Genomic DNA, 11,953 nt, shown 5'->3' with positions numbered 1-11,953 from the left:
CAGTTTCTAACACATGCTGTCACATATAAATTTGTAGTGTCATGTTGAGATAACCCCGATGACATCATCAGGGTTGTTTGGTCAGACTCTTTTCTCCAGGGCCAAAGAAGACATTGTGCAACAAGAGCTCAGGATAAAGAGCAGTAACACATTAAATATCCTGCAAAACTAAGATGATTATAGACAATTGAAGAATCTATCTATCTGTCTGTCTGTCTGTCTATCTATCTATCTATCTATCTATTCATTCCTACAGTAGGTACCCAGTCCTCCCGCCTTAAGTTTTAGTCTTAATTATGTGTGCATGGGATTTGCGAAGCCTATTAAGAAGCAGTGGACTTTTACCTTTATGAGTTAGTTCAGCACACACTTCCTGGTGACCACAGTCCGGCTTTTTATCTCACTGCTGCCAGTTCTCAGGCTGATTCCAAGGTTACTCCTCAGGCATGGACTGCTAGACAGACCAGAAGTCATTTGTCCGCATTTACGGCATTTTGTCAGGACATCCTTTGGTACTTTTTGCCACCATCACCGACACATTTACAAGGTGAGTCTAGACTGAGCAAAGGGCAGGATACAGTTTAGTAAGATTTGTTGTTATCTACAGTGTTCTAGATCTATGACTACTTGCTGTGCCAATTTATGAGGGTTTTCTCTCCGACTTCCACTGCTGAATTGTCAGATTGTAGTTTTCAATGAATTCTTATTCAGATTTCCCTTCTTTGCTGTCTGTCAGTGACTCTGTGTGAGAGCCATGGAGTTAGGCTACTACATGTGTGGAAACCAGAGCTACACTATGAATTAATGATGTTCAGAAGAGGATGGGACCAAGAGATTAAATTACACATGTTTACCCCCGACAATGAAGCTGTCACTCTGAGCACAGAAAGGCACTTTGCCTCTAACATGCGATGCTGCTTCTTTAAGTGATATTAAAGCTGACTTATCTGGCAGCTGAAGTCCAAATACAACATGTAATGAAGGCACATTCTCTCATCTTTCCCACAGTGGGTTACTGGAACTGGACTACGTAAACATCATAAAAGAGCAACTGCTTTCAGGGCGAGTTGAAGGATCGTTGTTGTTTTCAAAGAAGAGGCGAAAGGGTCGATTTGAAGGATCTCATGACAAGTTACAGCAGCGGAGGATTCTTCAACCATGCCTACCATGACAGCGAGACTCTGGAAATTGATAGAAGGTTTGTGGTAATATAATAACATAAAATGTGGTTTTGTCTTCAGATGTGCATGAGTGAATCATTTATCTTCTAGAAAAAAACTAACCTCCCTGGTTTGAATTCGTCGAGGAGCGTGTTTGAGTGAGTGCTGTGTGTTGTTTGTACTACTGAGGGAGTGTGCTGTGCTATGAGAGAATGAAGCGGATGTCCTCAAGGAACAGGCAGCTCTGTGGATATGATATGTATCCTGCCTATATTCCAGGCTGTAAGAGTGATTTAATCTATTTTCCAGCTTTTGGGTAAGAATATTAAGGTCTAAAGACTGAAAGTTTCTAAAAAAATATATAACAGGCACATATATTAGTCCACTGGTGTCTGAAATGTACTTCTGCACTTCCTTGTGGGATTTTTATAGCCTTTAAATTACCCACAAGAAAAAAAAACATCAGTTGTCAGTTATGTCTATGACGCTTCTTTAATTACTATCTATGATTGTAATTGTAGGGAGTGACTTGAAACTCCAGTTCCTTGCTTGACCTGATAATCCGAGCACTTTCAGGGATCATAAACACAAGCCCTCAATGACAATCGTGTTGCACGTTCTTTGTTCCTTGTGGTCTTTAGGGCTTCCAGCAAAACCCACCACACTAACCCCTATGCCAGGGAGGACCCGGCCCGGCAAGGTGGGTGGGCAGATCCACATTACTCATCGACCGGTCAGACCAACGCTGACAATGCCTTAGGGAGGGTGCCATGGGGGGGCTGGCGGGAGGAGAGCTGGAGGGGGAGAGAGAGCATCCCCATGGGCCTCATCTCAGCGCGCCCTGGGAGTCCTTCACGGCAACATGACCTCAGTGAGTACACCAGCACTGCGTGACCACGTCCGTACTGCATCATCAGGTTGCTGACCACCGTGCTGTTTATGCCTCCATGTGTTGCTAAGCGACACTTCTGTTAATACCTCTGTCTTTATCTTATCCTTTGCTTTTTTTTATTCAGATCACAGCACGTTCCAGATCCCCCCCAACTCTCAGTATGAACGATCACCTTCTATTCAGCTTCCTTCTTCCATGTCAGGTAATGGTTAAACTAATCTTATGTCATAGATAAAAGTTTCACAGTAAGCTTTCACACTGTTGCCATGGTATTGCTAAACACACACACAACCTCACACATACACACAGTGTTTTAAGTGCAGTACGGGACAATGATTCAAAATAAATGTGACATTCATGTCGACCCGTTGACACTTTCAATCAACTTAGCAGAATCCAACTGGGTAATTATTAATGGAGGCTGCACACAACAGCAAATGGTGGGGAAGACAAGGAAGCTGACTAAGAAAATAGAACAAGGGGACGGAGACTGTTTGGAAAATGTTATCTTCATCTAGGACATAATCTAAAGGTTGTGTACGTGTGTCTCTGAAAGGGAAAAAGGAATCAGAGTGGACATTTGTTGATATCATGCGTTTGTAGCTGCACTGTGCTGTTGTATAACTAAATCCCTGTACAATCACTGACCACATTTTAGCTTTCAGCTTATGTTAAAAAGACAGCTTTTCATGTTCAGCCACACAAGCAGCACGGCTTTAGGGGTGGAAATATCAGTCAGTTAGTCTGTCAGTCGACTGAAATATCCCAATGGATTGCAGTGAAATTTGGTACAAACATTCATGGTCCCCAGAGGATGAATCTCAGCAACTTTGGTGATCCTCTGCGTTTTCCTCTACCGCCACGTGAGGTTCACAATTCTGGTTCTGAATGAAATTTCTCAACAATTATTGGATTGATTATAATGAAATTAGGTCCAAACAAGCTTGTATTGCTCAGGATGACCACGTCAATATTAGATCAAAGCTTTTAATTTATCCAATCCTTGACAAAATGCCTGTAAAAGTACAGACATTGCCACAGCTTTACATGTGCTAAGCTAACAAGCTAAATGGTTGACGTGAACATGGTTAACATTGTGCCTGCAGAACATCATTATACCATCAGAATCAGAATCAGAATCAACTTTATTGGCCAAGTTTGAACAGGCAAACAAGGAATTTGACTCGATGACACTTGACTCTCTATGTACAGTGAGGAGAAAAATAGAAATAAACTAAAACAATAGGAAAAGAGGACAATATAAACAATATAGAACTCTTTAACAATGCTATGTACAATAGAGGTAGGTGTAGTGCAGAATTGCAGTGCAAAAAAGTAGTGCAAAAATGTTGCAAATGTGCAGGGGTGTGGAACTATTGCACAGTGGATCCTGAGACTCTGAGGCTAGTGCGAGTTCATCAGGGTGACGGCCTGGGGGAAGAAACTGTCTCTGTGTCTGGTGGTTTTGGTGTACAGTGATCTGTAGCACCTACCAGACGGGAGGAGTTTGAAGAGTTTATGTGCTGGGTGTGAGGGGTCTGCAGAGATGTTACCTGCCCTCCTCCTGACCCTGGACAGGTACAAGTCCTGGATGGAGGGCAGATCGGCCCCAATTATTCTCTCTATAAGTGCTGCAGGTGATCAGGATCATATAATGAGAAGAAGGCAAATCTCTATCGAGCTGTGATGAGAGTAAATGTTTAAATGTGTGAGCAGCTGCGGGTGTTACATTTAAAAATGCCAACCTTGCTCACCCTGCTCCTGCATTTCCCACCTGCTACATGAATTTGCCCTTAAAGAACAAGCTCATAGGAAAATCCATGACAGTCACCATTCTTCTCTCCTTGTTTGTTCATGCAGGTAACATGACGATGAGATGGAGGGGAATAACAATGAGGAGGATGAGCATGTTTCCCAACGCTGATGCTGCCCATCGAGCTTTCACAGAAGATGCCATCAGGAACGAGATGGAGAACGGTAAGCGCCTGTGACGGGTGTCGGATTATTCCTGTGGATGTGCGCGGTGTGACACCTGATCTGCATTCCGGGTGGTAGCCTGTGTAAAGATAACAGGGAGGGCTTGTCTTGCCATCTTGTGTGTGACAGAGGAGCAGAACCTGGTCAAGGAATTCGTTGCCTTGTCAACACGGGACCGAATCCGGGCCATTCGGGGCCTTCCAATGAGCTGTGAAGAGAAGAAACACATCAGGTGGGTCTGGGCAGAGAGGTGAAGGTGATAAGGTTCAGTGTCGGTGTCATTCTAGGGACCGAGTTAACCATTAAACTGTGCTGGGTGTCATAAAATAAGGATTCTGTAAGGTGGTATGTTAAGTTGCATATATGTGAGAAAACACACACACACGAACACGCACAAACACACTGCTCTCTTGTTTCAGTGTACTTTACACAAGATACTATTAAAACGAAAGTCCAAAGGCTTCTCTGCTGACTGCATTTTTGTGTCATTGTGGCAGATCATCTAATTAATCAGATTTGTAAGGTGCTAATGTCATTATCACACCAAATTATGTTTTAAATGACCCCCACAGGAGCCAAGTTCTGACATTCAAGTCTGCTAAGCAGTCTCGCAAGCTCACGTATTTTGCAGATTGCTCTGAGAACGTGTCACTGGTAAGTGTTTCATCAATCATAAAATAATATGCTGCAACACAACACCTAACCAGCTGATATTGAGAGTGGCCCTCTGAATAATAACCTCTGTTTGTACGCTGTACGTGTCACACGCCGTTCTCTCAGTCTTTCCGCAGGTGCGGCTATGGCATGAGGTCAGCCAGGCAGGCCCTGGAGCTGTGGCAAGGCATCATGAAAGAGATAGGCGGCAGGTTTGGCACCAGCGTTCTCTCCTATTTCCTGTTCCTCAAGTGGCTGCTCATGTTCAACATGTTCTCCTTCCTGGTCAACTTTGGCTTCATCACCATCCCGCTGCTTGTTTACGACCCCACACCCAACATACCTCTGAACGTGAGCTTCAGAGGGCTGGAGATACTGACTGGCGCTGTAAGTGCTGGCTCTTATCACGCCACCTTTAACCTTCTTGTAAAGTCACTATCATCCAAACAATCCCTCATATATTCATTTTTTTCCAATAATTTGAATGGAATTGACTTATAATGTGAAAGAGTCGCTTGTGGCGATGACCCTGCAAAGAATTATCACCCAACTCTGCAGTTCCCTGCAGCTTTTAGCATCTTTCAGCTCATTGTTTTGGTTTCCTGCAACTGGTTCACTCTCACCATTGTTCTGAGTGTTGTTTGCAGATGCAGCAGGCAACAAAAACAGCTCAGATAAACCTACTGTAAACCCACTGTTCACTACTTTCCCAGCACCAAATGACAGGCAGACAAGCTTAGCAACAAGCCGGTCGATATAGTGGAGCATTTAGTAGCTGAAGAGCCAGATATTCCCCTCAGGAGTCGGCAGAGACAAAACAGTGTTAAAAGAAGAGCAAACATTGGGCTTACATTTGTTAGGTGGCCAGAATTGAAATACCAAATCAGCTGGATGTGTAAATAAGCAAACGGCTGCTAACCATAATAACTTTCTGAGGTGATATGATCTGTTTAGAGCTTGTTGAGATGATCCCAAGTGGCCACCAAATCAAATTAATGTAGGTTTGATTAATATATAGAGTAGATATACAGTCATGATGCTCCACACGTCTATTTATGTTATTTAATATTTAATTAATTAATTAATTAATTAAATTAACCTTTAACTCCTCCCTCTGCAATAAATGGACTTTGGCAGCATGACTGAATGCTTCCTAAGGCGTAATGAATGTGTTCTGGGTTCTCCAGGGTTACTTTAACTACACTGTCATGTACTATGGTGGCTACAGCAATGAGACCCTGGCGGGTCTGGTGGACTACAACATGCAGTTGGCCTATTTCTTCACCATTGCAGTCTACATGGTTCTGTGTGGAATTGCACTCATCTTCAGGTCAGTCCATTGGTCTTAATAATAACTATGTGCATTGCTATATTGGGGGTTTTCTCTTGAATTTCCTCTTCTAATCTTAAGTGCACATGATCTATTTCTGCAATCTGTTACTATGTTCACGCAGCATGGCCAGCTCATTCCAGAAAAACTATGTACTAGCAGACCCAGCTTCAAACAGTGCATGGCAGCTTCTGTGCAGCTGGGACTTCAGTATTACCAACGAGAGAGCGGTGAGACAGCGCAAGAACAACCTACGTGTCCAACTCAAGGTGACTGTTACTGTGTTACACAACCATTTTGGCCAATAGACACCGATCCAGGAAAGAAAGAAATGTTTTATCATAGGATCGTTTATGTTCATGTTTAATTCAGACAGTACATATGCGTTTCGCCTGTGTTTCATATAGACAATACATGCCCACTAATTTATATTTCTCAACTTGCTCCTCTAAGCTTTGTAGTTACAGTGTGCAATCAGCTCTAGCTGCAGATGATATTTTCACAATATGCTTTCACCCAATGTCAGACAATTAGCTTTCAGAGGTTAATTCCTGTTTAAAGGCACATCACACGTCTCATTATTTTTAATTGCCGTGTGTTTGTCCTCCTGCCATCTCTTTAGGAGTCTTTGTCAGAGAAGGCCCAGCGGGAGCTGCTAACCCTCTCTGAAAAGCTGAAGCACTTTGGGGTTTATCTGGGTTCCTGGCTCCTCTCCACTGGCTTGGCTGTTGGCTGTGGAGCTAGCATCTATTATCTCTGCCAATATGAACAGCAGGTAGACAAGTTGCGATTGACTAATTAGTCTTATTGTTTAATTGGGATAATTGTTTTTGTTGGCCACGGACGAGAGAGAACAGAAAAAAAGGTTAATTCTCCATCTGGAAACTGTACCTCTTGCTGTCCCATTTAAACCAGTATAAACAGAAAAATCTCCTTGCTTGCAAAGGTGCATCCTCATCCTCATGTATGCATGTGTAGAGACACCGCGTATTACAACACTAACACTAAATTATTTGGTCTTTAAAATTCCTTATCAGCATTGCTCATAAACCTGCATCTCACTTAGAGTAATGCGTTGAGTCATTTTCCGGCAGTGCAGGGTTTGATTCATTCCACTGCACACAGTATTCGTCATCTAACACTATCTCGGTCTGACCTCCGTCTGTTATCTTTATAGCGGATGACAGATGCTGCCAACTGGTCTCTGCTGCAGGAGGCAGAGACTCTCCTGGTCCCCTTTCTGGTGTCTCTGATGAACCTGGTTGTGCCGCTCTTCTACTCCCTCTTCAACAAGTTTGAGCACTACTCCAGCCAACGCAAACAGATCTACGCTCTGGTAGTCAGGTTAGATAGCAGGGATGCATATAGTGTGTGAAGTATGAGGCCTAAGATCGAGTTTTTTAAAAGAGCAGTTCTTGTGTGCTTTCTTGCCAAGAGTTAGAATGAAAAGATTTCCGTTGTGCATCAATAATGCTTGAAATCTTTTTTCTTTTTTTACCACGTACAGAAATGTGTTACTCAAGATGTCCATTCTGGCTGTCTTGTGCTATTACTGGATGAATGTGGTGGCTACAAAGTTTTCGGTATGTTTGACAAGGATTATTTATCATCTTGAAACCCACCAAGATTTATTTAATCTGCAGATTAAAGATAGATTATTAATAATACTGATAAGCTTTATTTGTATAGCACCTTTCATGTAAGGTGTGTAGCTCAAAGTGCTTTACAATAAACGCAGAAACAAGAGAATTTATAAAAACAGGGGAGTTAAATCAAGTGCAGATATTGCATAATAAAGCCAAGCAATAAAATGAATAACAAACAAAAGACTAATAAAACAAAGGAAGGCATAAGAACAATGAAATATGGAAAAGATGAGGAATAAAACTAAGGAAGAGTGACAGTCAAATAAATGATAAATAATTTTTAATTAAATGTTTAAAATGAAATGATTAAATGATTAAAATGTTTAGAGAGCTCTGCCTCAGCTAAGGGATTCAACAGTTTTGGTGGATAGTTACAAATAGGCTGTGCTGCCAATTGTCTTCTATATGATAAGGGAAGATAAGATATTCCTTTATTAGTCCCATGACGGGGAAGTTTACAATGTCACAGCAGACAGGAGGAGATAAAAAACACGTACAGCTGAGACAGTATGTACATTTTTGTGACAGTTTGTGTTTGAAAAAGTGGCAGCAGAGGATCCAAAAGTCTGCGTAGGATTATAAAAAAGACTAAGAAATCATTTATAGGCAGTCATTCATTAATTCAGTGTGTTCTCCACAGTGTTGGGAGTCCATGGTGGGACAGGCTCTCTACCGTCTTGTCATTGTTGATTTCCTTTTTCTCATGTTGGGATCCTTCTTCGGAGAGTTTCTCTGCAAGTGAGTCACACACTTTCAGTTTGTTTGTGTTCTTCCCAATCGCAGAAATGAGGACAGTTAACATCGATATTTTATCATCTCTCTTTAATAGCGTGATCGGGACGAGATTACTACCACGTCTGGGGGTCCCGGAGTTTGACGTAGCCAGAAATGTCCTGGAGCTCATCTACGCACAGACTCTGGCCTGGTAAAGAACAGCATAGCCAACACTTAGCACAGGATCAAACATCTCAGTGGACCTACACTTGTGTTTTCTCTCCTGGTCTCAGTGCTGATTTACCTTTAAAAGTTTGCTGATCCTCTATTTTCTCTCCACAGGATCGGAATCTACTTCTCTCCTCTGCTGCCTGCCATCCAGATCCTCAAATTTTTCATCTTGTTCTACTTAAAGAAGGTAAACGCAGGTCCATTGGGGTTTTAGAGGCTTCTGGGATTGTAAACTGAACCGCCATCATGACACACTGCCATAGGCACATACAATGCTATCGCTGCCTGAGCTGCTCTATGTACTATTTAGGCTCATGTTACTCTATTTGTGCACCTGGTTCAATAATTGATTGAAACCCTTTCATCAAGTCGACCGTGTGCTTTATTTTGTGTTATGGAAAAGACAGACAGGGTTTTGGATTTATGGACTAACCCTTTTAGTTGCATTGAACTAGACAAGGCCAATCAATCCCAGAAGAGTAAATGAATTCAACACGATTAGTAACTGAACCCAGGAGAAGTTGAATGTTTCATGAACACGCTGAATAACCTTTGAGGCAATGCTATTCCAAGCTCTGATGAGACCTTCGTGTTTTCTAAGATGGAGTGAAAATGAGCCCACGGGTTTTCTAAACTTTAATAGTAATATGTGAGGTATTGAAAGAATAATGAGTGAAAATTGTGCTCATTGTCTTTGTTCATGTGCGTGTTTTCCCTCAGGTCAGCCTGACCCAGAACTGCCAGCCTCCGCGGCGGTCAGGCAGAGCGGCTCAGATGCAAACCATCTTCATCGCCCTCCTCTTCTTCCCTTTCTTTGTGGGAGCCCTGTCCATGGTTGCATACACTGCTTGGAGGTGCCATTATAAACTTTTATGTCACTTTAACAGCCTGGAATCAAAGAAAATCATTTTACAGGATAATTACCCTCCAGACAAAATTATACTAAGAGTACCAGTTTGACACACGTTGCATACTTTACCTCAAATCCCCCCCAAATAAAGCCTGGGTCTTGTTTTGTTCACTGTGTCCCGCTCTGTAGTCTGACTCCCTCAGAGCACTGTGGGCCTTTTCGGGGGCTCAACAACACCTTCAGCGTGGTTGGAATCTGGATAGATGATCTGAAGAAGATCCATGGTTCTCAGTGGGCCGTCTGGATCTACGAAAACGTCATCAGAAGTGAAATCTTCTACTTTCTCATCACACTCATCATCATGTAAGTGCAGGTGCAGGTGATATGTACCATATCTGGGTCCATTCAGGAGCTGTTCTGTCGCTTTCGGTCACATCACATGATCTTCATCTGCACATGGAGTTCAAATTTCGTTTTTTCGTTTTAAGAACTTAAAGGACAACTCTTATGTTGGTTTAGAAGTCGAGATTGAAAGATTACCTTTTGAACTGGCAACAGCAATTAACAAATTAAATCTCACCTCAAGGTCCATTTAGTGGCTGTTCTGGAGCTTTCGATCATAGTCACACTGTCACAATTGAAATAGTCTATAAACATTGCATCAGCTCTGTGAATCAGTGCTTTATGCCGATGTTAGCATGCTAACATGCTCACAATGATAATAATGTGGATGTTTAGCAGACATCATGTTCATTAAGCACAAAGCACAGCTGAGGCTGATGGAAATGCTGTTAGTTGTGCAGGTGTTTGGTCATAAACTTTAGTACTGGACAAATTAAGATTCTGACCTCATGGTGCGCCACACATTCACAGTGTTGCAGTGCTTTTATTGATATTTATTTGACTATTACAACACAGAGACCGGAACAATGTATTCATACAGCGTGCAGATGTATTTCCATACAATGCATCATTGTGCCATTGTGCAAATGCCGGCTGTCATATTATCTCATGTGTATTATCATGTTTTCCTACTCAGAATCATTATATACATCTTCTGGCAAGTCACTCAGGGCCGCAAGCGGCTCATCAGTCAACTGAGACAACAGATTGTTAATGTGAGTGTGTTTTAAAAACTATACTTAAAAATGTCCTTTTGTCTGTTTTTGTCTTTATTTGCTTTGACTTTTTTTTCTCTTTCTTTTTCCTTCACCAGGAAGGGAAGGACAAGTCCTTCTTGTTGGACAAGCTCCAGAACCTCCAAAAATCTCAACCTAATAACAAATCCAAACATAGGAATCCCAAAAAGGTCTGCTGTGTGAAGTCTTTCACACTAGCTAATCATCTTTCACCCTAAGGTTCGTTATAAGCTTCACTGCATTATTTTCTCCTTGTCCTTCAGCACACCAAACGGCGTTCAGATGACCACTCCTCGGGCGGTCATTCCAACTCAAACGCCATGGTTCAGGCTTTAATGGCTCGCCAGCGGCTTGAGGAGGAGGAGAGGCGCAGCGCCGGTGGAGTGCCCATTCCTTCTGACATGTCCTCCTCCAGCGCCCTGATTCAGGCCATGCTGGCCCGTCAGAGAGCCGACGTCCAGGATGAAGATTTCCACCAGCTGCATGAGGAAGACCCACCATCATCCAGCGCCCTCACGCAGGCCATGCAAGCCAGGCAGAGGGCTGAGGTCTCAAACAGGGGTGAACACTACAGTGCGGAAGGTTTTTCTGAAAACCCTGCCAGCACGCACAGTGCCATCACACAGGCGATGCAAGCCAGACAAAGAGCAGAAGAGTACTGGGCGGGTGACACAGATGACCTGCCGTCCTCTGTGTCGAGTGTTATGATGCAAGTTACGCAAGCTAGACAGAGAGCAGAGGAAGAGGACAGGGGTCAGCGGGTCCCTGCTCCTCCACAGCACCCAGCTCACACAGGCTCCAGCGCTCTCATACAGGCCATGTTGGCCCGGCAGCAGGCCCAGAATGAGTACGATGATGGTTACTGAACAAAGGAGTCTGCCTTTATCTTACCTGTATCAACAGGATGGATTTTCTGTCTAAATCACACGTGTCTGGTTATTATTTTGTGTTATCACCCATAAATGAAGGAGCAGAAGGCCAGAAATAGGGTGATTTCTCCAGAATTGCAATATATTCAGTGCTGCTGTACATGCAAAAGAGCAAAGCTATAGTGGAGTAGAGCTACTGTAGCAGGGTAGGACAGAGTGCAGGTCTACCTCTTTACGCACATTTTTTACAAATATATTTTAATAGTATGTTTCTATGAGAGTATATAAGCGTCGTAAGATAAATAAGCACTATAACAAATAAACAACAGGCCTGATCTTGTGCCATTTCTGATGTAATTTGTGTAGCATAAACATAAATTATTACTGTATATATTCTCTGTGAAATGTGGATGAATATCACATGCAAATAAAAAAAAAAAAAGTCAAAAATAAAATCCAGCAAAAATAGAGTCAACACTATTAATAGATGA

The 11,953-nt window shown here is 42.6% G+C and overlaps 1 protein-coding gene across 1 annotated transcript; it reads left to right on the top strand.

The window, feature by feature from the left end:
• Positions 1-399: 399 nt before the first annotated feature.
• On the top strand, positions 400-11,819 carry tmc5 (transmembrane channel like 5). Its single transcript, XM_070827464.1, has 21 exons — positions 400-547; positions 1,009-1,198; positions 1,802-2,031; positions 2,177-2,246; positions 3,911-4,029; positions 4,159-4,261; positions 4,602-4,683; positions 4,810-5,070; positions 5,871-6,013; positions 6,138-6,282; positions 6,636-6,788; positions 7,191-7,357; positions 7,521-7,596; positions 8,300-8,397; positions 8,489-8,584; positions 8,716-8,791; positions 9,325-9,458; positions 9,644-9,817; positions 10,494-10,572; positions 10,671-10,763; positions 10,857-11,819. The coding sequence occupies exons 2-21, from the start codon at positions 1,125-1,127 to the stop codon at positions 11,457-11,459; spliced, it is 2,976 nt and encodes a 991-aa protein (XP_070683565.1). The 5' UTR covers positions 400-547; positions 1,009-1,124; the 3' UTR covers positions 11,460-11,819.
• Positions 11,820-11,953: the final 134 nt, after the last annotated feature.

Source organism: Pempheris klunzingeri, chromosome 3 (genome assembly GCF_042242105.1).
Source record: "Pempheris klunzingeri isolate RE-2024b chromosome 3, fPemKlu1.hap1, whole genome shotgun sequence".
NCBI lineage: Eukaryota > Metazoa > Chordata > Actinopteri > Acropomatiformes > Pempheridae > Pempheris > Pempheris klunzingeri.
The sequence above is the reverse complement of the archived record's forward strand: the minus strand, read 5'-3'. Positions and strand labels throughout refer to the sequence as shown.

Bases quoted from the DNA above. Each gene is read 5' to 3' on its own strand.
- tmc5 (XM_070827464.1), top strand. From the start codon at position 1,125: ATGACAAGTTACAGCAGCGGAGGATTCTTCAACCATGCCTACCATGAC. The intron at 1,199-1,801 runs GTTTGTGGTAAT...TGTGGTCTTTAG, and splicing joins ACTCTGGAAATTGATAGAAG to GGCTTCCAGCAAAACCCACC. The intron at 9,459-9,643 runs GTGCCATTATAA...CCCGCTCTGTAG, and splicing joins GTTGCATACACTGCTTGGAG to TCTGACTCCCTCAGAGCACT.